Source organism: Delphinus delphis, chromosome 3 (genome assembly GCF_949987515.2).
Source record: "Delphinus delphis chromosome 3, mDelDel1.2, whole genome shotgun sequence".
In the NCBI taxonomy this organism is placed as follows: domain Eukaryota; kingdom Metazoa; phylum Chordata; class Mammalia; order Artiodactyla; family Delphinidae; genus Delphinus; species Delphinus delphis.
The window spans coordinates 141434050-141458924 of record NC_082685.1 but is presented as its reverse complement, the minus strand read 5'-3'; the positions used below and the strand labels follow the sequence as shown (position 1 = coordinate 141458924).

At 36.4% G+C, this 24875-nt stretch overlaps 1 protein-coding gene across 3 annotated transcripts in view; it reads right to left on the bottom strand.

Annotated features, from left to right (window-relative positions):
• LIFR (LIF receptor subunit alpha) overlaps positions 1-24875 on the bottom strand; it is an 87920-nt gene that overhangs the window by 29518 nt on the left and 33527 nt on the right. For all 3 annotated transcript variants that reach the window (XM_060009566.1, XM_060009569.1, XM_060009567.1), the window contains exons 4-12: positions 24224-24360; positions 18001-18164; positions 12955-13129; positions 10490-10744; positions 7040-7169; positions 6429-6598; positions 4314-4459; positions 2965-3127; positions 755-825 (exon numbers count right to left, since the gene is read on the bottom strand). In XM_060009566.1, coding sequence (XP_059865549.1) covers positions 755-825; positions 2965-3127; positions 4314-4459; positions 6429-6598; positions 7040-7169; positions 10490-10744; positions 12955-13129; positions 18001-18164; positions 24224-24360 — 1411 coding nt within the window. The remainder of the gene's footprint in view (positions 1-754; positions 826-2964; positions 3128-4313; positions 4460-6428; positions 6599-7039; positions 7170-10489; positions 10745-12954; positions 13130-18000; positions 18165-24223; positions 24361-24875) is intronic.

The following is a 24875-nucleotide window of genomic DNA, read 5'->3' as shown; positions in this document are numbered from 1 at the left end:
TATACAGACAACCTCGAAGCAATGGAATTTGTACACAACTTGCTCACAGACTTCAAAGATTTACTTTACTTAAAGCTGTAAAGATGTCAAATTTTTATAAAAATAATAGTTTAAATTTAAATAACAAAATTCACTGTTTTAAAAGAATCTGGTTATAACTGTTCCTATGAAATCTGGTGTAGAAGACAATTGTTCATGGTTTTGATGTTCATAAATCAGATAAAAAAATATAGCAACAAAAACATCTGCTCTGGTAAGGAAAAGCTAGTAAAATATAATGCAATTCATATTTTATCTAGAATTTTAGAAAACTATGTAAAACTTTATAATTGTCATATGATAATGCAATTTACTTAGGGGACAACAAATTACACATGATATATATATAAAGTTGGTTTCCCAGTCATTGAATTGAAAATGTAACATAAACACTTGAGATCCTAACTTGTGGTTTCTGGCTGCATTTCTGACTAAAGTGAGAGAGATGGAATGCATGAAATCTTTACAGGCCTCATAAAATCAAACTGAAGAATGCTCAGCTCTTGACACAGACATCCTCACTACAGTGACTGTGGTGCATCTGCAGTGATGTGGAATCTGGGGCTTTTAGAAGCCAGGTTACATTCTCAGCAATACTGTACGCTAAGCCAGTCTGGGAAATCCTGGCTGCCTGATAACCCAGGTACCATATGTAAGTTAAGTAGTTCAGCATAATAAAGTTATTTAAATATTCAAGGAAGAATTAGATATTTACCTTCCAATATATTATTAAATTTTTTCCGTCAGAACTCCACTCTCTCCAAGTATCTGGTCCCTTTGAAGGAACTAGAAAAGAGATTTAAAAGTTGGTATTTGAAGATGCATACTATGTAAGTTGATAAGATCAATAAGTGGGATGGTGGTATTTGAAATTTTTGTCTAGGTTTTTGAAATTCTCAATAAAAATGTGAAGAAGTCAGTGGCTTCCACTTAGAAAATGGAGCAATGGAAAAGCTGAGCTCCAAATGTCTACAAAACACAAGGCCCCTTACAATGGGCTAAAATCACCCCCAAGTCCCTCAGAAATGGGTCCAAGGCTGCCTCTCCATCTCACATCCATCTCTCCCCCCTTACTCAAGCTGGCTCTGGCTACACACTGGTTTCCTGGCTGCTCCTCAAACATGCCAAGGACACCTGCCCCAGGCTTTCTGCACTTCCTATGCCCTCTCTTCCTCTGCCTAGAACTTTTCTTCTCTGAATTAACCACGTAGCTTCCTTCACCACCTCCTTTATATCTCAGATCAAGTGTTACCTATTAGTGAAGTCTCTTCCAGCTACTCTATTTAAAATTGCAACCTCCCTCCTCAACCGCCTGGCCTTCATTCCCTAGCCCTCTCTCTAGGTTTTATTTTTTTCTGTGGCACTCACTGCCACCCAATATGCTATTGTATACATATTTTTAAAACTCATTTCTAATCCTTTATCCTATAAACTCCATGGACAGAGATTGCTGTTTTATTCCCTGCTATATTCCTAGTAACTAGAACAATTCCTGACACATGGTGGATACTCAACAAGTATTTGTTAAATGAATTAATGCCTTCATCTTAATGAGGCATAAATAAAATGTTTCCTCTTGGCAACAACAGCTCATCAACTGAAAGCAAAAGCAGCCAGTCTCCAAAATGACCAATGATATTGGTCTCGCTTCCTGACATTCATGCCCTCGTGTGGTCCCTCCCACACTGTATCAGCGTTGGCCTGTGTGACAAGTAGGGTACGGCAGATGTGATGTATGTCCCTTCTGAGGCTAGGACAGAAAAGACATTGTGGAGGCTGCCTTGTTCTCTCTTTGATCAATAAGTCTGGGACTTGCTGGCTGCCATGTTGAGGACACTCCAGCAGCCCTACGGAGAGGCCCACGTGGTGAGGAACCGAGGCCTCCTGCCAACAGGCATGTGACTGAACCATCCTGAAAGGCAATCCTCTAGCCCCAATCAAGCCTGCAGCCCCTACCCACATCCTGACTGTAGCCTCAGCTAAGCTGTCTAAATTTCTGATCCACAGACACTGTGAGATAACAAACGTTTGCTGTTCTAAGCCACTGAGTTCTGAGGTAATGTGTCATAGCAATAGATAACTAATACACTCTCTCCCTGGACTCAAGCATGATCCAAACAATTCTTACATGTACTGTAAGGATCCTCTCTCATCTTTCTAGTCTTCATGTAGAGAGACAAAATCTGGGTTAATACCTGTCCTTTTTTGTCTTACTGTTTGTTAAATTTTTTGGAAGAAGTTTATATTCCCTATATTATATAGTTCAAATAAAGCTTTTGCTATCTTTTGTTTAATGATTTCTGAAAATTACACCTATTTCTAAGTTTTTTGCTTTGTTTTAAAGCTGACATCTGCTTAATCAAGAATAGTATCTCATTCTGTCTTTAGAAATTATCATACTTAGATAACCAGTTACCTGATTTTATAGATATATTGACCTGGGCGTACCACAGAAACTAAAGTTCAAGAACCTGTAGTCCCATCCATTTCTCAGGCCTAGGTCACAAATACAAATTCCACCAAATTAGCTTTATTAAAACTTGTTTTCAATAAAGAGATACTCTAAATAGGTTATGAAAACTCCAGGAATAGGAGGAAAGAGTGTGAGAAAAATCACTCCATAATCTTACTATGGTTTCAAGTTTGGTTTCCTATGTATCATTTTAATACAGTTGCAATCACATTGTGGATAGGGTAGCCTAGTCCTTTCACATAACACATGCCAAGCATTTTTCCATATTATCACAAAACTCGAAAAACCATCATTTAAAATGTCTGTATGATATTTTACTAGCAGGCATTATATAGTTACACAATTTATCTAAACATTCTCCTGCTTTTAGTCACTTTGGTGACATTTTCTTTTAAAAACAAAATTTCAGCATCCATAGTAATAATTAGCCGTATGTCATTCAGTTAACTTACTGGCTTCTGTGGTTAAATATTGTTTCTCATTGCTCCACTTGCTCCATTTCCAGAAGGGGTCAGTACAACAACGAATCCGAAAAGTATATATAGTATATGGATTTAACTTATCCACAGCAGCAAGATAACTTGAATTTTCTATTCCTTTCATTGTGACATTCCGCTATTAGAAACAAATATATATATTATATATATAATATCACATGTATATGAATACATACATACACTCATATACTTTTTTTAGAAGAAAGCCTCCCAAATTTGTAACATAAATTGACTGAATGTCGTAAGAGTTTACCTCTATAAAACCAAAGACAGTTCATCCACTATATTTTAATTCTTATGTAAATGCCAAATCAGTGAAATTATGTTCTGCAACAGCAAAAAATAAAATTGAGGTATCTTTTTAGTCCAAATGTTGGATCTAAGTAATAATGGTCAATTAATTATGCAGAGAAGATGCTATTCAGTCAATGGTTAATGGTAATGCAATATACCTTAATATAACTTAGTAGTCTAAGATGACCTTGAGGATTAAATACATTATTCAGATGATATTTGGAAACTGACTGGAGGCAGGCATCATCTTATGCATCTTTTTTTATATGGCACTTAGAACCTCTAGTGTGGTGCTAAACATGTAGACTATTCAATATTTAAACTAAATAAATTAAGATGAAGCAATTCTAAACAAATTTGAGGATTTGCATGTCTCAGGAAAGTCTCTGAGTTCCCAATTACTTATTGCAACCCAGAAACCCAGACGCTTTCTGGGTTACGTTTTGCAGTTTGACTGATTTTCTAGAAATTATCATTAAGTTTCCAAGTGACTATTTAAGTACATCATTTATTTTGGACCTACCCCAAATTACAAGATGGTGCGGCATAAAAGTCAACCTAAGTATGTAAAATGTACTAAAAAGCCGTGTTTTGACTTATAACGCCCAATTATAACTTGCTCCTATTGCTGCACTTAGCAATTTTAAAAATCACACCTTCTCTTTGGTGCCGATTAGTCCATTAACTAACACCAATGGTTACAGCAAAAACTACTAATTCATTCACAAATTTATTGAGCACCAGTTACATGCCAGGTACTATACTAGACCTGGAAATATTCTGAGTAGTAAAAGTCAAACTTACGTTCTATAATATCCGGTATTATAACTGTTTTTAAGTGCTAAATATAATGCTGTTATGATATTGATAGATAATGTCTTCACACTTAGTAAATCTCTATAATAAGTAATCTGAGCGCTTGTGCATACCAATTTACTTAATTCTTTTTGAAAACTAAGTATTTTATCCAAAATAATCTCAAAGGAAGTTTACAGAAGACTCTTACTCACCATTTCATGTACTGAGTTAGTTTTATTAATTTCAATTTGACATAACAGTTTAATCTTTGCAAAGCTGCCCGGTAAATGCCAGGAAAGTGTAACAGCTGTTGAACTGATATCCTTCACTTTGATTGAAGTAGGAATATGGGGATGAACTGTAAATACAATTTTCAAAGATTACTTTGAAAGCTCTTTTCTAATATGACAAGTGAGAGTCAAAGAAAACAAAAAACAGAAGAGATGTCATCAGTGCTGACCAACAATGTTCCACCCATTGTTGTGTGGAATACAAATCTCACCTTCACTGCTGACACCAGGCCAGCATTGTTTAAGAACCATTCACACTCAAGGTTTCTCAGCTGGCATCAGAAATACTAAAAGGTAGTAAGTCAGTCTCTACCTTTAAGGAACCCCTCATTTACTTGGGGACTGACAAACAGAAAGAAGGAAAATCAACAAGAGTATATACATTAAGTCCTAAATGCATGGTACAGATATTCACTGCTACAGGAATTTAGATGTAAGTGCACATGTACAGTGAAGATAGGACTTAAGATGAGCTTTGAAGGATGAATCAGAATGAAACTGGCAAAACAGTTGCAGAAAATCATTTCAGGCTGGGGTCTTGGCAAGAACAAAGGTACAGTGAAGCAAACTGCACATTACACTGGTGATAGTGCATATACCAAATTGAGTGATGGGAAAGAATCACGTGGAAGATATGGCTGAAATGGCAGAGGGCAGAAAAAAACATATAAAACTGCCATGCAAGTATAAGATGTAGCTTTTGTGACCTTATGGAAAAAATCAAGACATAACAAAAAAAGATGAGAAGGAATAATCGATAAAAGTGACATATTCACAAGTAAGGCAACCTTATGCCCCTGACTGTCTCTAAGAGAAGGCCTCTACGCCACTGCTCTGTGTGTTGCAGAGCCTGGCACAGAGTTGATACACATGGAATGACCACAGGAATGAGTGCCAAAAAGACAGGCCTCTTTTATTTCTATTTTGAGCTGTACATTAATAGGGTTGGTAAAAATCCAGAAATCATCGGCAGTAAAAAGGAACAAACTATTTACTGATACATACTTGGATGGATCTCAAGGACATCATCCTTAGTAAAAAATGCCAACCTCTAAAGGTTAAATAGTGTACAACTCCATTTACACACCATTCCCAAAATAACAAAACAATAGCGATGAGGAAGAGACTAGCTGTTTTCCAGGAACAGAGATTCTAGCACGCGCCCGTGTGTGTTGATGGGGGTGTGGTTGGTATTGCTATAGTGACAATGGGAGGCGGTTCCTGTGGGCGACAGAGGAATTCTGTATCTGAACTGTATTGGTGGGTTGCATGAATCTGTACGTGGATCTGACTGCACAGAAGTACACACACACACACACACACACACACACACACACACACACACACACACAATTAAATGCATATAAAAACTGGTGAAAACTGAGCAAGGTCAGTAGTCTGGTTCAGTGTTGAACAAGGGTCAACTGCCTAATTTGGACATGGTACTACAGTTACATAACATGCTACCACTGAGTAAGTCAGATGAAGGACTGTAATTATTTTTACAACCACCTGTCAGTCTACAACTATCTCAAAATAAAAAGGTTTTAAAAATTGGGCAGGGCTTCCCTGGTGGTGTAGTGGTTTAGAGTCCACCTGCCAACGCAAGGGACACAGGTTCGTGCCCCGGTCCGGGAAGATCCCACATGGCGCCGTGCAGCTAGGCCCGTGAGCCATGGCCGCTGAGCCTGCGCTCCGCCGCGGGAGAGGCCACAACAGTGAGAGGCCCGCGTACCACAAAAAAAAAAAAAGAAAAAAAAAATTGGGCAAAAAACTATTTTCAGAAATCAAAAACTATCAGATAAAGCCACTTACAATTTCTATGAAACAATTAATTCAAATTTTTATTTGAATTTAATAAAACAGTGAAACTTGAAATTATAACGATTTTTAAATGAAATTTACAAAATTAGTATTAAGTAAATATAAAGGAAATAATCAGTAAAAAGAAATCCCTAGAAGCACTTTTCATTAATCTCAAGACACTTTACCACTTCTAAAGTTATTTTTAAGACACTGGTTTATGCAGCAGCTTACCTTTTTCAGTTATGTTAACTAAAAGTGTTGATTCTGATTGACCCAGAGGATTTCGAGCATTCAACGTAAAATTGTATATTTCTTGATTTGGAAGCATTTGAAAGAATAACTGATAGCTTTCATTTGTGGGCAACTCAACTCTTTTAAATCTAACATATTTTCCTGAAAAACTGAATTAAGAGAACATTAAAGAATATTAAAATAATTTCAAAATGGCAAGAGATTTATTGCAGGAAAAGATGAACGGGTAAATTTCTAATAAATGTTTTTTTTAAAAAGTCTGTATTTCTAATTATAGATATACTACAAACTCAGGGAAGAAAATATATACAAGGCAGAAAACAGAAGAAAAAAATCAGCCATTAAGCCCACTACCCAGAGACAGTCTCTGTTCATATTTGAGGATTCTTCCTTCTAGAGACTTTTTTAAAAAGACAAGATATCGAGTCTGCATGTGTTTAAAATGCAGTATTTATAGTATACCCAATTTTCTACAGCATATTTTGTTTTGTATTTGTTCCCATAAATGAAACAGAGCATCTTCTTATGTCATTTAATATCCTTCCAAGGTACTCCTCACTGTTCTGACAACCTTTCCCAGAGACCTTTACCTTTCAAATAAAGTGTAACTTGTATTGCGTGGGCCCACCAAGAACGTCGGTCTTCCTGGATTCCAAGTGCATATAATCTCTTTTAAGTCATACGTCTCACAGTTCAGTTTTTGAGGAATATCAGGTGGATCTAAGTAAAAAAAAAAAAGTAGTTACTTTGATTATGTATATTTTCTCTGAAAACGTTATGTTTCATAAATGTTAATTACATTTTGGACAATTTCCTTAAAAAATCATTTGCTTACATTTTGAATGGTGCAGGAATTACCATTCTTTGTACAGCATGTTGTTTCAGAGTTCATATTACATTAGGAGTGAGGGATTAACATATACTTAAGAGTGACCATTAGCTCATTTGGAAACTCCCCAATAGCAACCTGAAGAGATCAACTATCATGTTTTCCCCTTAAATCCCATTTCAGAGTCCATCAAATCTCTCAAAGGAACCTTTGTCCAACTAGTTAAATCAGAAAAATCTAGAGGTTAATAGTATTATTACCTATCCTCTTTATACTGTGATTTGAAAACAAGTACCAAATCATAAGTCAGTATAAGCCATGGTACAAGTTTCAGAGTTCTTAAATAAGTTATAAGGACTATTATTTACAAAGTCACTCTTGGTAAAATTCTACATATCCCTATATTCCAAGTGACTACTGATCTTTTGTTGTTTTTCTTCTTTAATGAGACTGTTCTGTTTTTGTAGGGGCAAGACTAGAATAAGAAAAAAAGTTTTGTTTTTGTTTTGTGAGACAGAGTGATAAATAAAAATTCTACAGTCTGACACTGATTATAGAAAGTGATATTTCTGTAATCTTACTTAACCAAGCATATACAGAAACTGATATTTCCTACTGTCATATTTATCCAAACTATCTTCCATGGAGGTAAGTTTTGTTAAACGACTATCTACTCATTGAAAAAGTCTAAAAGATAACTTTATTTTTAAAAACCTGAATTTTTAAAATAGTCCTTAGTTTATCAAATAAGACTTAGAAAATTTCACACTTTCCCCAGAGATAAGCATTACATCCTTCAAGTATCTTAGGTAACATTAAGAGAAGTAATGAGTATTTATAAGAAAGTTTACCAACTGGATAATAAAACTAACACTGACATATTTATTTTGAAAACTGTTTTAAACTTAAGGACAAACTTTTGGTCGTTTTATTAAATTCACATACCCCAAATTTTGAGGATATTTAAAATGCTGATTATTTTAGGATCTGGCAGATATATTAAGTTGAAATACTTAAAATCCAAATAACAGGAGCAAACTAGACAGAAGTAGAAGGAAAAATTGAAGGAGAAAAAAATATGAGAGGGCAGTACTTGAAATATACTGACTTTCTTTTTAAAGAAATTCACTTACAAAAGAATCAATTGAAGCTAGGTAAAAGCTCAGTATAAATCAATTGTCTTTCTATATAGCAGTCTATAGAAAACGCAATTTAAAAACATCAATTTTTAATAGCACCAGAAAACATCAAACACCTAGGAATAAATTTACCAAAAGATATAAAAGACCTCATATCACTAAAATAAATCAAAGAAAATCTAAATAAATGGAAGGCTATACCATGTTCATGGTTTGGAAGACTCAAATTGTAAGAATAAAAATCCTCCTAAATTGATAGATTTAATGTAATATCAATCAAAATCCTGGCACGTTTGAATGTGTATGTGTGTATGTAGGGGAAAACTGACAAGCTGATTCTAACATTTTCAGCCTTTTCAGTAAAGAATGGGGTAACAGGCTACCCATAAGGGAAAGGAAAGTAAATCTTGATCCCTAACTCACACCACAGTCTGCCCTTGCTGCAAGTTTCTAAAGAGCTCCCTCTGAAGTGAAATGTTACTGTTGCTCCTGAAATGACAAATATTGATCAATATTTCAACCTCCAAATGTTATAAATGAAAGCTAAATTATGAACTAAACAGCACTATGATAAAAGATTAGAACATTGTTAGAAACAATAAAAACAGTGAATATTCTCATCTTCTAAGTTTTAATTTTTTATTTCATTCTTTTAAGTGAGTATCTCACTTTTTGGTATCACTTATCAAGCAGTTTCGCTACACTGGTTCTTTACTTAGACTCCATGATCATTTGTGAGGAATGTTGCACATCACTTCCTAAAATTCCATTTAGGAAAGAAAATTTAATTTTTTAAATTTCTAAAATTTAAATTTGAATATATCCTCACTCTCACTTGAATTCCAAAATGCCTTACTGGAAGGCAAAAAGAGAGTAAGGTTACAGCCATCAAGCTGAGAAGGGCACCTAATCCCCTTCCCTTGGGAATCTATCAGCAACTGAATGTAATTTATCATAAATTTCTATGGAAGTAGAAAAGTGACTGAAAGCGGCTGACCCACAGCATAACTGACAATCGTAAGGAAAAAAAAAGCATAAGAAAAATCACTGAGTGAGCAAAAGAAAATGACAAAATCCATTCACTACATTTCACACATTTTATTCATGAGACCCTTGGACCACTAGAAACTTTAAGTTCCGAATGTGAGCAGGAAGGGAAGCACTGCTGGAGGCAAAGCCATCAGTGCATTATAACATTACAGTTACCACAGGGGAGGGGACAGAAAAACTCTAAATACAAAAGTATCTGTGGGGCTTCCCTGGTGGTGCAGTGGTTGAGAGTCCGCCTGCCAATGCAGGGGACATGGGTTCGTGCCCTGGTCCGGGAAGGTCCCACATGCCGCGGAGCGGCTGGGCCCGTGAGCCACGGCCGCTCACAACGGTGAGAGGCCCGCGTACCGCAAAAAAAAAAAAAAAAAAAAAAGTATCTGTGGGTGCACAACACAAGCCATATAGGTAGGGCAGTCCACCCACAACAACTTTTGGAAACATCATGGAATGTAGAAGTGACCATGTTAAAAGATGCCCCTGCATTACGGAGAGTACATGAGACACAGAACACAGGGAGAGGGGGACTCTTCCTCCCCCCATGTCCTGCAGCCACCCTCCTCTCATCAGAGAAGTGTAGGTTATGCTTTTGAAAGATTTTGTGTAAAATCATTACAATTTCTTTAATTCAGGTACTTTAAAAAAAGGTATGCTTTAATTAGGTGGGAAATTAATTTATATGAAAAAATTCCTAAATGATGTAGGAGTAAGAAATATTATATACTACCTGCCCTTGACTCAACAAAGCTGTTAACTAAGAATTTAAACTAAAAATTAGTAGATGAATGTTTCAAATCTTTATTACAAAAGCTACAAATTATATAGATACAGGTATGTAGAAAACAAGCTTAGAACTCACCTTAAAACAAGCAAAAATGCTGGTACCCTCATATGTCATTTGCATCAAAGAATAAAAAAATAAGAAAGAAATAAAATCATCCCCCCGAAAAAGCATTAAGGCTTTCAAAGAGGACCAAAACAGATTAATAGGAACTCTTTTCTTAAAAAAAAAATTATATACTTACATCCTGCAAAAATAACTGTTCCAAACATGTTATCTTCTACGGAGAAAACCACATTTGTTCCACTACTTTCGGAAGCAGAAATATTACGGATCTTGATTGCAACATTTTCCCCATCGAGATGGATAAGGGGACAATATGTGCTGCCAATCTGTGCTGATAACACTTTTTCTTGAGTCACACAACATACTGTTATATCTGAGCCTACAAGTAGCACTCTGTCTTGAGGAAAAACCTTAGTCTGAGAATCAGGAGACCCTAGAAAGAGCAAAAGGAATTATAAATACTTTAGAAGTCTTTTACATAAATTAGCCCAGTGTACATAAAACACAGGTACTTTGTAATTATGGTGGCCCAAAGATAAGGTACGCCCCCCCCCCCCCCAGGTTTCAAAGGAGCAAGACATACACAAGAAATAAAAATGTGTGTGGTTTTATTTACTTATGACGGGGTGAGTAGAGGGGACTGCAGGTTGCCGTGTAAGGTCACAGGTTAATATCTAAGAAGTCTAAACGTTCAAATTAAGTGGGTTTATCCACATGTGAAAAATCCACACCAAGAAAAAGGTACACATTAAATAATTCCATTCCTTTGAAATTATTCTATGTATTTAGATCAGATGTCCTAATTTCCATCAGCTTACATGCATGGTTAAATACTCCACATCCTAAAAAGCACTTTCTAAAAAAAATCCCAACTCTGTAGGTTAAAGCCACCCTTTTGTTTTTATTTTCCTAAATAGCCAATTTAAAAATATTATCTTTAGTCTCCTTTCTACCTACTCACTCTTTAATCTACTGCAATCTGGCTTCTACTCTGGCCACTTTACTAAATGGCTCCACGGCCTAACTGCTCAATCCAGTGGCCACGTCTTAGTAATCTTTCCTTCAACTTCCACAGCATCTGGTATGTTGCCTAAAGTCTTCCTTCTCAAAACTCCCTTCTCTCTTGGGGTGTAGACTACTTACTTTTGCTACTCTTAACCCTCTGGCTGCTGTTTGTTTTGCTGGCCTCATTTTCTTCCATCCTCCCCTCCTCATACAAGCTTCTAAGAGATGTGTCCTTGGTCTTCATGCCCCTTTCCTTGAGTTATGTTAACCTCCAAGATTTAAAAATTTTCACATCACGTATGTTAACGATTCTCAAGTACACAGTTGACCCTTGAACAACACGGGTTTGAACTGCATGGATTCACTTACGTGTGGATTTTTTTCAATAGTAAATACTACAGTACTACAGGATTTGCGGTTGGTTGAATCCTCGGATGTGGAACCACACATACGGAGGTTCCACGGGTATGGAGGGCTAACTATAAATTATGTGTGGATTTTCCACTACAGGGAGGGTTGGAGCCCCTGAGGGTTACCCAGTTGTTCAAGGGTCAACTGTATATCTCCAATTCGAACTAATCACCTGGATGCCGAATTTGTATTCCCAACTGACAATGAGAAATTGCTCCCAGGCACTTCACAGCTACCTCAAGCTCAACACATTAAAATTGAAATTTATCTTTCCCACCTAGTTTGTTCATATAGTTTCTGTCTCATTGGACAGCATCACCAGCTACCCAGCTGCCCAAACTAATAGTCATCTTCGGCTCTATTTCTCCCCTACTAAAAGCATAGTCGCTAATTCTAATTCGGTCTCTTCAGTGTTTTCATACTTCTTCCCTCTTTTCATTTCTAAACCCAGGTGTCCTATTTTATACCTTCACTGTCTTTTGCTGAACTACAAGATTCTCCTTATTAATCTGCCTGCTTCCAGTCCTTCCTCCCTCTGATCCATTTCTCCATATTGTCACTAGAGTAAATAATCTACAATAATTACCAGCCTTTTAAAGCACTTTATTTTATTGTCAACAATTTTCTAGGCCCTCTCTCACACTGCCAACATTATACCTGCCTGAGTTTTATTCAATGTACAGATGATTTTTGATATACCTGCAGATTCACACTGTTAATTTTATTTTATTTTTTTGGCATGCGGGATCTTAGCTCCCCGACCAGGGGTCAAACTTGCGCCCCCTTCATTGCAAGCTCGGAGTCTTAACCACTGGACTGCCAGGCAAGTCCTATACTTGCGGATTCCCATGTTCTCTGCAGTAACTGCAGCTCACAGCAGTCTGCTCTATGGGCAAGAAATTGGGAGCTCTATTTTAAAAATATGGACTTGATCTCATTACCGCCTACATAAAATTTTTAAATGTTCTCCCAATGTCTATTCGAAGTGATTTTTAAACCTGGATGTTTATCTAATCACTCAGTATGTTCTTTAAAAATACAGATTTCTGAAGCCTATCTCAGAGTTTTTGAATCAAAATGTTCTGGGTCAGAAGACTTCGAAGATCCCCCGGTGACCCTCATGCATCCAAATGGGGTTCAGAGAACTAAAACCGTGAGCTAAACCCTACCCTTAAGCAAGACTAATCTAATTCATCTGAAATGAAAATCCTTTAAATATGCACTTACAAGAGATGTTCTTCAGTGGGCTCCAGTCGCTCCACTCTTTGCGACCAGAGAACTGAGGATCATCAATGTAGCATCTAATTCCCACATAGTGAGTGGTGCACTCCAAGGGCATGTCTGAGGTCCAGCTCCAGTGATGAATTGTATCTCTGCCATTCAGGGTTGTATTGTGGGTCACCTACAAAATGAACACAAACACAAAATTCTATTTCCAAGTACTATGTCCTGCTCTCTCTTAGGGTTAAAAAAAACACAACAGACTGTATACAATTACCAGCTAAGTAAATCAAAGCTTTGCTCTTTTGTAAAACTATCTGTTTTCTATAAGGCATAAAAGGAGAGTTGTAGTAATAATAATTATGATTCATTTATGTTTACTTCTTCAACTTTAGGGCCTACTTCATTATTACACAAGATGTTAATAGTCCAAAACGTTCAATACAATTCATGAGAAAATACACCATTGCCTAAAATGGTCCCATTTTCCATGGACAAAAAACCGTTAATGCTTTTTTTATCTCCAAGGGTTAAAGTCAAAGAGAGGAGAGCATTTTAACAAAATAAACTATTATTTTAGACTGGATTTTTTTTTTATATAAATGTCATATATTTCAAATTTTATTTTTAAATATGCAACTTATAATAATATAGAAAGCTTAATTTCAATTGTGGAAAATGGGCAAGATTTCAACCAAATATATGAGGATATACTAAAAGAGACCTTGGGACTTCTGGTTAAAGACAACAGATTAAATAAATAAATGTACTTCCTTCTCTTTACTTCATGAAATTCCTCTAGAACAAAAGTACAAGTTTTTTTTTTTTTTTAAGGCACAGATGCACAAGGGCAAAAAATTGAAGAAACAGTACTGGTAAGATTCTGGACACTGGAAAGCAGATGGGCAATGGTAACTAACTACGCATTCTAAAGGCTGGGGCACTCCTGCCTTCTTCCCTACTCAGCCCCCAGGATACTGATGGCCAGGTACATACTCACCAGGTAAGAGTCTAAGCAAACTTTTCTAAGGAGCATATGAACAGGTCAAGATAAAAACCTAAAATAATATTAAGATTTTTCCAGCTTGACAGCCCATCCTAATCACATACAGTGGTGCCCTAGCCAACAAGTCCCACCCAGGCAAACAAAAGTTCCAATTAGACTTGTTTTATTTTTCAAGAACCACTCACTTAAATATGAGCAGCAACCAGATGACCAGAAAGGGGAGAAAAGGTTCTAATGTGAAAGTCAAAGATCAAAACAACAACAACGAAAAAGCAATGTGAAAAAACAGAATGCACAGAAAGAAAAAAAATTTTAAATCACCGATAACCTCAAAGATAAGAAGAGATATTGCATCCATGAAACAAGAACATGATAAATTTTTTTAAAAAAAGGACTAAGAAAAGGGATCTCTTGTATATTAAAAAGTATATTAATAGAAATTCAAAAGTGCAAGATAAACTTTAGGAAAAATTGCTCAGAAAATAGAGCAAAATACTGATGGAATGTAAGAATGATAAGATAATTAGAGGAAAGGTCAGAAAGGTACAATTTCTAAAGAACAGAAGTTCTAAGAAAAAAAGGAGAAAAAAGAGATGAGGAAATCAAAGACATAAAATAAGAATTTCCCAAGCTGACAGGCATGTGTTTTCAGACTGAAAGGGGCCTAATGAGTGTACAGCACAACAGATGAAGATAGATCTACAATGAGAAGCAAATGGAACAATGCCTTCAAAATCTTGAGAAAATTTTCCAACCTAGGATCTTTTTACCCAGCTAAACTAGCAATCATGAGTGAATGCAGAATAGACATCTTCAGAAATGTAGTATCTCAATGTATTCATCAAGTAGCATTTTACATTCCCACCAGAAGGGTATGAAAGTTTCAATCCTTCTGCATCTTATCAATATTTGGAATTGACAGTCTTTTAAATTTTCCTGGCAACTAATTTAATTTTTTTAAAATAAAATATATCTGTAAGCTACCACTGCAGTTAGCAGAGAGTATCTACAAAAAATAGCAAATAACTACTAGAATTTATGCTTCCACCAAAATGAGGAAACAAGGAATTCAGGAAAAAGAGGATCCATCATAAGACAACTATAAAAGGAATCCTCTGAATGAGGATGAACCGTAGCTTCCTAACAAATGTGTTGAAGAACACAGAGGTTTGTCTTGAATGGGTTATAGGTATACCCAGGTATTAATCTCTTCAAACCAAGGGTTGGCTACTGGGAGTGGAGGCTGCTGGAGCTCCTGAGAAACCTCAGAATACTCAGCTATTTGCCACACTTTGTGCTATACAAATATTTGGCAGCATCCACATGAGCTCTTACATGAAAAGGGTCAGGAAGTAAGTCAGAAGGCCCTCAGAGAGATGTATTCAGAAAGACAAAACTGATGTTTGTTTGAACATTTCGACAGATTTACACAACCTAGAAAGAATTTAGGATTGAATTAATGAAGCAGACAAATAAAAACTGTAAGTACAAGACAATACGAGAAGATGTACAAGAAAAAGGAAAAGAATAGTAGACACTATTTGGTTCAGTTATAAATAGTGTTTACATTACTGTAATCCAAATAATGAATACTGGTCTACCAAAAATTATAACATAATGATATTGGAAAAAAATAAGAAGTGGAGAGAGAGAGAGAAAGAGAGAGAGTGTGCGTGTGCGTGCACACGCATGTGAGTGCACATACATGCGAGTGCGTGTCCCTGGGCTGGGAAGTGAGACAGGACTAAATTCTCATTTTCCATTGTGGGAAATTAATAAAACATTGCTCAAAAAACTAAACAAATAATAACAGCAACATAAGCAGGCTATCTGGAAAAATGGAGACAAATAATAAAAGAATCAGCTAAAAGAATTCCTTGTTTACAAGAGAGAAAAATGAGAGGAGGAGAGAGGGCTGCATAACTCCCAGGCATCATTCACATCCTGGCTTGCGCAGTGCAAAGCTTCCACAGCTGTTTGTGAGGCTGCGGGCAGAAAATGTCAAGTTATAAATGAAACACTATAAATTAAACTTATAAATGAAACTCACATTTATAGTGTTTCATGATCTTTAATGATCTTTAAGCTATTACAAAATAATAGCATTATAACCTGTCATAAAATGACTGATTATAAGCAATTCTACCTTAAATACTAATACTAATAATATAATTATAAATAAAAATGTCATATTTTACTATGGACAGGAGTAACTTTTTAAAATTAATTTGTTCTAGCTCTATTTTTCTTGCCTCTTGCTATTTTTCCCCATAGAAACATTTTTCTCCAAAGATCATATTCCAAAAAGTAGGGAATTACTATCTTGCCATTGCTGTCTTGTTACACATCTCGTGGCAATGAGTTACATGATCTTAGAAGAATATTTCTATTCATTTATGTTTGATTTCACTTACATGTCAAAGAGTATCCCTCTTACTCCAGCATCCCTAAGTCAGTTAAAAAAAACAAACAAACCATCTAGCTCCCAAAGGAAATAATAACAACTAATAGCTGTTTAGTAGCTTTATAAATATCATATCATTTACTACAGCAAATATTAGCACCATTTTACAAATAAGAAAAAGGAGGTTTTGAGAAGTCATCCTAAGCCAGTAAGTAGTAACGCAGAATATAAAATGTTAGGCCATAAAAAATGCTACACAATACAATTTTAAATAAGTAATAGTTTTAAGACAATAATGGTAGAGCTATATCAAAGTTAGCTGCAAATCAGACTGACACACAAGAATTGCCATTAAAACTCAAGAAAAGAGAGAGCATTTTTACACTGAGGTAATTAGAATGGGCTTTAAAATAAGGGATAGGATTTGACCTGGGTCTTGAAATGTGTATTCAATTTGTATAGGTGAAAAGGAAAGGGAGGGCATCTTAGATGAAAATAAGTATACTGATTATGTAATACAATACAGATGGTATTGGTTAAGGAAGAGCACAGACTCTGGAATCAACTGTCTGGGTTTGATTCCTGGCTCCTCCACTTAATGTATTCCTGTGACTCTGTATCTTCATCTGTAAAATGGGGGTGATGCTAACAGAGCCTCCCCCAGGGGCCTATTGTGAAGATGCAAACTATTAACATATAGAGAGCTTTCACAATAGTGCCGGAAAGGGGAATGCCAGAAGCATTGGAAACAAGGTAACTACAATTATGGCTGCTACTCTTTCAGGATGTAATACACAGGTTGTCAAAAAGGAAAAATAATACAGTGACTATGAAATACAGAATAATACTATTTATTCTCTTTACTATTTTATCTATGTACTTAGGCAAATAAACTGTAAAATCATGGTCTTCTAATTCTTAAGTCTATAACTAGGCATATTTCAAGTGCATTAAAGAGGAAAAGAGTAAAAGGATGAAAGAGGGAATTCCCATGTACTAGCTGTCAATACTTTTCACTGCTATATCTCACTATTCCTTAGATTAATAATAAACTAAAGATGGATCATTAGGAAACTATTCATAAACAAGATTTTAAAATTAGAGGAAAAAAACCATGTACTATTAAATATAAGAATGTTATTTTGGATTCAGATAAATTCAAACTTATAGATTTATTCAAACTTACAGATTTATACAAACTTATAGATTTATACTTATAGATTTCTCAACAATTACTATGGCTAAATATGTTGCAAAACATTTATTTTTATGTCTGTGGTGTTAGATAATTTATAGTAATACGTAAATTAAATTATATGTATATTTTTAATTTCATTTATGTAAAAACATGCATATAAAAAAGGTTTGACAGGAATACACAAAGATATTGTTTACTATGTTCAAGTGGCAGAATCATGGATTAATACTCCCTTAATTTCCTAAACTTCCTATAATGGTTACACATTATTTCATTAATTTAGTGAGTTTTTCAGGCATAGCATACAGTTTTTACTGAACCCCCAAAGGATATCTGATTTACTTCTTTAATAATCTAAAGGTTCACTGTTGCCACTTTAAAATTATAAAAAAGTATTCAGTTCTTTAATGTCACAGGAAAAAAGCTATTTTTGTTCAAACTTACTGATTTTACGATTTCCATATTCTTTTTACGTAGAACTTTGATTTCCCAGATGACATTTGAGTGATGTGGAAAAACAGAACCCTTGTCATTCCACTTTAGGTGTAATGTAGAAGTTGAGAAATCAGCAGACAAATCCACGATCTCTGGAACATCTGGAATGAAGGCTTAAAAAAAGGAAACAAAAGATAAAACTTAGTCAAATAAGTAACTATTTTTCATATTATAATCCCATTAATCAACTAATGTTAAACTCTACTTCTTGATCAAAAAACAATTAAGGATTAAATTCTTGCACCTCCTACTGAAAAAAGAGAATAAATATATGTATTTATTTGTATAAGCAGCTCCTAGCTGTTCATCAGCCAAATCTGAGAAAATTATTTACCAGCCCGCTGTTTCAAATCCATAATACATCTTCTAATACAAACAGCAACTGAGTTCCCACAACACTCCAGTGTCACTGGGTCTGAAATCTCCAAGCAGACAACATTGGAGAGAAGTGAAAAAGCTCCCTTTGTATAGATTATGGAGAGCTGGCCTTGGTAAACCTTTCCATCTGTTTTCTCTGCACCCTTCCCCACTCATCTCCAGTCACAGCCTGCATGCTAGGGAAAGTTACCCACTTGAGGATGCAATGAGCTACTACTGGCATAGGCAGCAGTAAACAGCAGCAAGACCGTGGTAGGGACCAAAGCATTGAGTTGAGGAAGCCAACAAGGTTCTAAGAAGTACTTGGCAGGATCTGGGAAGTCCTTCAGAAAGGCTAGTTTGCAGTGGTGTGCAACAGGTCTGCAGGTGATTGAGAAAGAGATAAGGTGATAAAGCAGAAGACAGCTGGAGAAAGCCTGGCTATAGTAATAAGGATGTGGCTCAGGATGCCATATATGGAAAAGAAAGGACAAAATCTAATGGGCATTTCAAAGAAATGACTGGGTCAAAGAAATGAAGGATTAGTAATAACCAAGACATGAAAACATCTAAGATTTCTTCAAGTCACTAGCCCAGAAAGCAGGAAGAAAGGCAAAAGGAACCAGGGACAATTGTGAAGAGATGTGGGAGTCTGGCCATGGATGACTAAGTGTTGGGGAAAAAAAGACCATTAATGGAGGGGGGACGTGCAGACAGTAAGTGAGAATGGGGACCAATCAGAGAGTGCACACAGACTCAAGAGGAACTCGCTGAGTGCAGCTCAGAAATGAACATAACACACCGACACAAAACAGCCAAAGCTTGTTTGAGAGCTAGTGACAGTCACACCTTCAAGGAGCCAGAGACCCCAGCAAGAATCCCGAGAGGGAATGACATAGAAGCAGAAGGAAACCAGAGAAAATCTGGCATCACTGAAATCAAAAGAAATGGGTTGTCGTCCAGGCCCAGGAAAACAGAGTTCAGAGAGGAAGGCTGAGAAAAGACCACTGGTGGTCTTTTGATGCTGGTGAGGGTACCGTCAATTCCTGAGAAAGAAGGCTGGCAGGGCAGTAGGCTCTGAAGCTGTAGTACAAAAGGTAAAGAGAAAAACCATGCTCAAGGATAGAGCCTCTCACAGGGAGAAACTGGTAAACTTAAAAAAAACAAAACAAAAAGGTAGCCGAAAGAGTAAGGTATTCTTCAAAATCTTCAAGTCTTCCTACCTGTAGGGAATGAGTATATTAATGAAAAATGTGGGGATCAGTGGAAAACACACAAGGTATGAGCCTGTTCTGTTCTATGAAATTCAGGCTTTCTGGTATGAAGGGCTCTTTCTTGCCTGTGCTCTCCTCAAATGACAGTAAGGTGAAGGTAAGTTGAAAGAAATCCAGAGTCACAGGCTCTCAGGGCCCATATCTATCCTAGTGCTGCCCCACGAAGTTCAAGGACCATTAAGTAAAGTCACTTCCAGCACAACTGCGGGAGCTGACAGAGAGAGGGTGGCTGAATGTTCTGAAGAACAAAAATGGCAAAGCAGACCAATATAATATAAATTATGTGTAATATAACTTAGTCTTGGAACTTAAAAATAAGTTTTTACTAAACTTACTTAAAATGTACTGATCACAGTGCTCTACACTGGATTTACGTAAAATGTTTAGGGTCACACAGGAAACAGAACATGTGGATTAAAGCCTAAAATATGCAGCAGTCAACAGTTACTCAGCTACATAAGGACAGTGGAGGATGCTTTACACGAGAAGTTTAAGTGGGAAACTGCTTTTAAAAAAGAAGGAGCAAATGAGGAGTAACAAGCTGATTCAGTGCCAGGAGGGACAAGTTCAAGGTGGCAGGGCAACCACACAGAGCAGAGGCTGCCAAGAACACGGATCCTTCAAATGTTCCAAGATGTCACAACGTAGTAACTTAAAATTATTAAACATGAGAGTACTTTATTAAGGCAACACTCATCTATTAAAATGCTTCCCTCCCTGAAAAGTACACATAATTAACATTTTATCTAAATAGTAGTGGGCTATTCTTCAAAACCCAAGTCATACCTGATATTTCCAGCTAAAGACAGTAACAGCCATAATTACAAATGAAAAGATTAAACACAGTTTTTTCACGACTTCATAGTATACTTCTTCACTGTATGCCAGGGAAGTTCCCCTAAGCTCCCACGGACTGTCATCTGCATTTTTCTCCAGCTAAAATACACTTGAGGACAATGTTAGCTTGCTTTCTAGAAACTACAAACTTTGCAGCTAGAAAAAATTTCATCAGTCTTGTTTATTTTTTAAATAAAGCTGGTTTATCTTTACCCATAACCTCCATGCCCCTTCTGCCTTAGAACATCAGAAGATGGGAGCTTTCCCAGCTCTTTTATAGGATCCACGTTATTTATTCTGCCTCATACAGATGCAAATTTTTAGGTTATTTTAAGAAACTTAGAGATTAAAAATCTTACAAAGACTTATTTTTGTGCTTTCCCTTGTCAATTAGAAGCTTATTAGAGGGGACTTTCCCAGTGGCACGGTGGTTAAGAATCCGCCTGCCAATGCAGGGGACATAGCTTCAATCCCTGGTCCGGGAAGATCCCACATGCTGCGGAGCAACTAAGCCCATGCACCACAACTACTGAGCCTGCACTCTAGAGCCCGTGAGCCACAACTACTGAGACCGTGTGTCACAACTACTGAAGTCTGCGTGCTCTAGAAGCCTGCATGCCACAACTACTGAGCCCGCATGCTGCAACTACTGAAGCCTGCGCACCTAGAGCCCGTGCTCCACAACAAGAGAAGCCTGTGCACCGCAACAAAGAGTAGCCCCCGCTTGCCACAACTAGAGAAAGCCCACGTGCAGCAACAAAGACCCAACACAGCCAAAAATAAATAAAATTAAAAAAAAGAAGCTTATTAGATATATGTATATGTGTTAAACATCTTCTTTGCTTTATACGTATACTTTTGAAAGCATCTTAAGATTTGAAGAAAACTTACTTTCTCATACTTTTATTTAGTAGCAAACTGCCAAAGAACCCAAATCTTCTAATGCACAGCTCCACTATCATTTCACAGCATCTCTTGCATATGACAGGTGTTCAAAGGTTTGCTGATGGACCCACCTCCCTCTCTTATATTCATCTAATTTGCTTTTCATTTTCTTATCAGTATTTTTCTTATTTGAGTAGCAGTAGTAATATCTTAGTGTTGGGATACTGTTAATCTAATATTCAAATCACAATGAGGCCCATTATTATTAAAAATGCTGTCAACAAATTACATGCTATGCAAAAACAGTGAACTATTAATCCAGTAAGTCACCTAGAGTCTGTCCTGATTTGCCTTTCGAATTCTGACACTTATCTTCAAGTAGCTTCCCAGACAGAACCTTCGCAATCCCTACTGAAAAAGCAGACAGCACAAACTGGCTCTCTGACAGAGTCCTGGGGAAATTTTTGAAAATCTGGAATAAAATTAAGTTAGATTCCCTCATACCTTAGTACAAAATAATTCCAGATGGATGAAAGATTTAAGCATGATAACAAAACCAAAAACTCATGAAGAAAAATATCAAGAGATTCTATTATATAAAAATGAAAATCGGTGGTATGAAAAAAACACCACAAAGTTTAAATTTTAAACTTGCAAAAGTATTTGTAGCAAATAGGACAGAAGTAATAACCATACTATACAGAAAGCTCTTGTGAACTAACGAGGAAAAAGATGAATTTCAACATGAGAGAAAATTTACAAAGGATATAAATAGTTCAGAAAAGAATAAAAATGATAATTTTAAAAAGTAATCACAGAAATATAAAAACAACAGCGCTATAATTTGGGGGCCATCAGATTGAAATCGCAAATCTAAGACAGACAGACAATACCCAGTCCTGGCAAGGATGCAGACAAGCAGGCATGCTCTAATATGATGTCTGTGGGAATGCAAAAAGATTCAAAATGTGGGGGGAGCAACTGGTAGCGGACATCAAGAGTCATAAAAAGCGGATGTCTTTAATGTAGCGTTCCCAATTCTAGGAAATTTAGCCTAAGAAAATCATCACACAAATTCAGCAACATATATGTGCAAAAAATGTTCATTAAAGCATTGGTAATAATGCTGAAAGACTAGAAATAAAAATCTCAATGTTAATAATCAATGACAATCCCAAACTCCCTAGCTATCCCTCCCCCCACACTTCCCGCCCCCCGCCCCGCCCCGGTTTGAAATTGACAGGTACACACTGCTGTATTTTAAATGGATAACCAACAGTAGGATGACCTACTGTATAGCACAGGGAACTCTGCTCAATATTATGCAACAACCTAAATGGGAAAAGAATTTTTAAAAGAATAGATACATGTATATGTATAACTGAAAAAAAAAAGACATCAATCTAGTTCAATTTTAACAAGGCTTCTATTTAAAATGATGTGGTAATTGATTATAATAAAATAGTATAAGTAAAAAAAATTTTAATAAAATATATAATTTGCTAAAAATAAAATAAAATACAATTTGCTAAAAAAAATCAATGACAAAGTAATTATGGTACCTCCATTCAATGGAATACTAGGCAGCTATAATGTAGATTTATTTACATAATAACTTGAAAATCTATATCTTCTGATAAGCCTATAATAAAGTAATATAAACTTTACTGTTTATACACACACACACACACACACACACACACACACACATAGAGAACACATGTAAGTATTAACAATATTTCTTCCCGGGTATTGGGATCATGGCTGATCTGCACAAAACCATCTCACATGTATCTCACATACAACTACAGAAAGAAAATAACAAACATGGCTCTTCTCTATCTTGAAAACAGCCCTATGTAGCACTTTACCCAGACAATACTTCAGCCAGAAAATGAGACCGGTTCTAAGTTCCTGGACAGCATGCTTTGCTATTATCCTTTCAAAATCTGTGCTATGTCAGACACAGACCACTCCAAACATGCACCTTGCCTGTAAAATTGGAGAGATCACCAAGTTGCTTATATTTTCTTTCCCTTGCTTCAAAATAAGTCATCCTTATAAGACTCACTGTAATATCATTATGATGCCATCCCATAATAGTTGTCAGAAGGCAACAAACCTGCCTACCCCACCATTAAGAGAGTCAAGACCACTGGAGTTTTTAAGGTCTCATTGCATGGCAAAATTTCCATCTCCAAGAGCCTGGATTTATTTCATGCTTCCACCCAGCTTGTAGCATATGTCCTAGGCATTCGGTCAACACATCTATAAAAAATGCCTGCTATGTGCAAGGCACTGGACTAGACACCAGGTGTAGAAGACAAAGTCTCTGCCCTCAGGGAACCTGTTTTCTTGTAGAGGAAATACACAGGAAGCACCTAATTATATAATAAATTATTTATGCAATTGTGAGAAATACCACAAAAGAGAAATACAGACTGCCTAAAGGAATGTTAAGAAAAGAATGGGGTCTCCTCTGGGAGGGGATGGTCAAAGACTATTTCCTAAGGATGGCTGAGGAATTCTGAAAGGCATGCAGGAATCAACGAAGTAGAGGGGTAGGAGAAGAGAAACCAACCGTGGGAAGGACCTTAACTTGTGTGACGTCTATTTGACTGACCAGAGGAAGAGTTTGCTTCCATCTTGATCTTGGCTATGCTCCACAATTGGAAGTATGGTCGCAGGGTAAATGAGAATATTAGTTTAACAAAATATATAAAAGAATGGTAAATTCCTGTCAATTATAAAGCAGCACAATACTAACAAAGGCACCATTCTGAGTTATTTTCAAATCAATTTTCTTTTCAAATACTTACAAACATTTTTTTCATTTAGTGTGAATTTACTTATAAAACTTCCAAAATCATGTAAAGGGTTTATTGTTATTTCATGATCACCAGGTAAAAGAGCTGGGATTTTAATATTTTTCTCCAATCGATAACAAGAATGGGACCTGCAATATAAGAAATCAAATTTTAATTAGCAGATAAAATGGAGCGCAATTTTCATAAAAACTTGATTAACACAAAATTCAGTGGAAAATACTTTGTTCTTTTGTATACAAAGATATGACAGGTTACATCGCATTTTAAGACTGCAAAAAAGCGAGGTAAATGGTAAGTCCATCAATGTGGTGGTAGGAAAAATAACCAGACTGTATCAGAAAGTCAAGAGAGTAAGCAGAGACGATTCTATCAAGAAACTTAGGGCTTTAGCATGGCCTTCAAACCCCACCCAACCCTGCCTTTGCACACACCCTGCCCCCCCACAGTCCCCTTCTGGACCGACCACTACAGGGTCCCCATCACTGAGACTTCAACCAGCTTGTCTGCTCCTCTGTTTTGCCTCACGGTTCACTCGTACAAAATGTTCTCATGTTCTCATCAGCTCCGCTTTCAAAGTGCTTCTAGTTCCCACCCATTACCTCTCAGACAAAAGTGAGTTTTTCTTCTGTGGTTCCACGGCCCT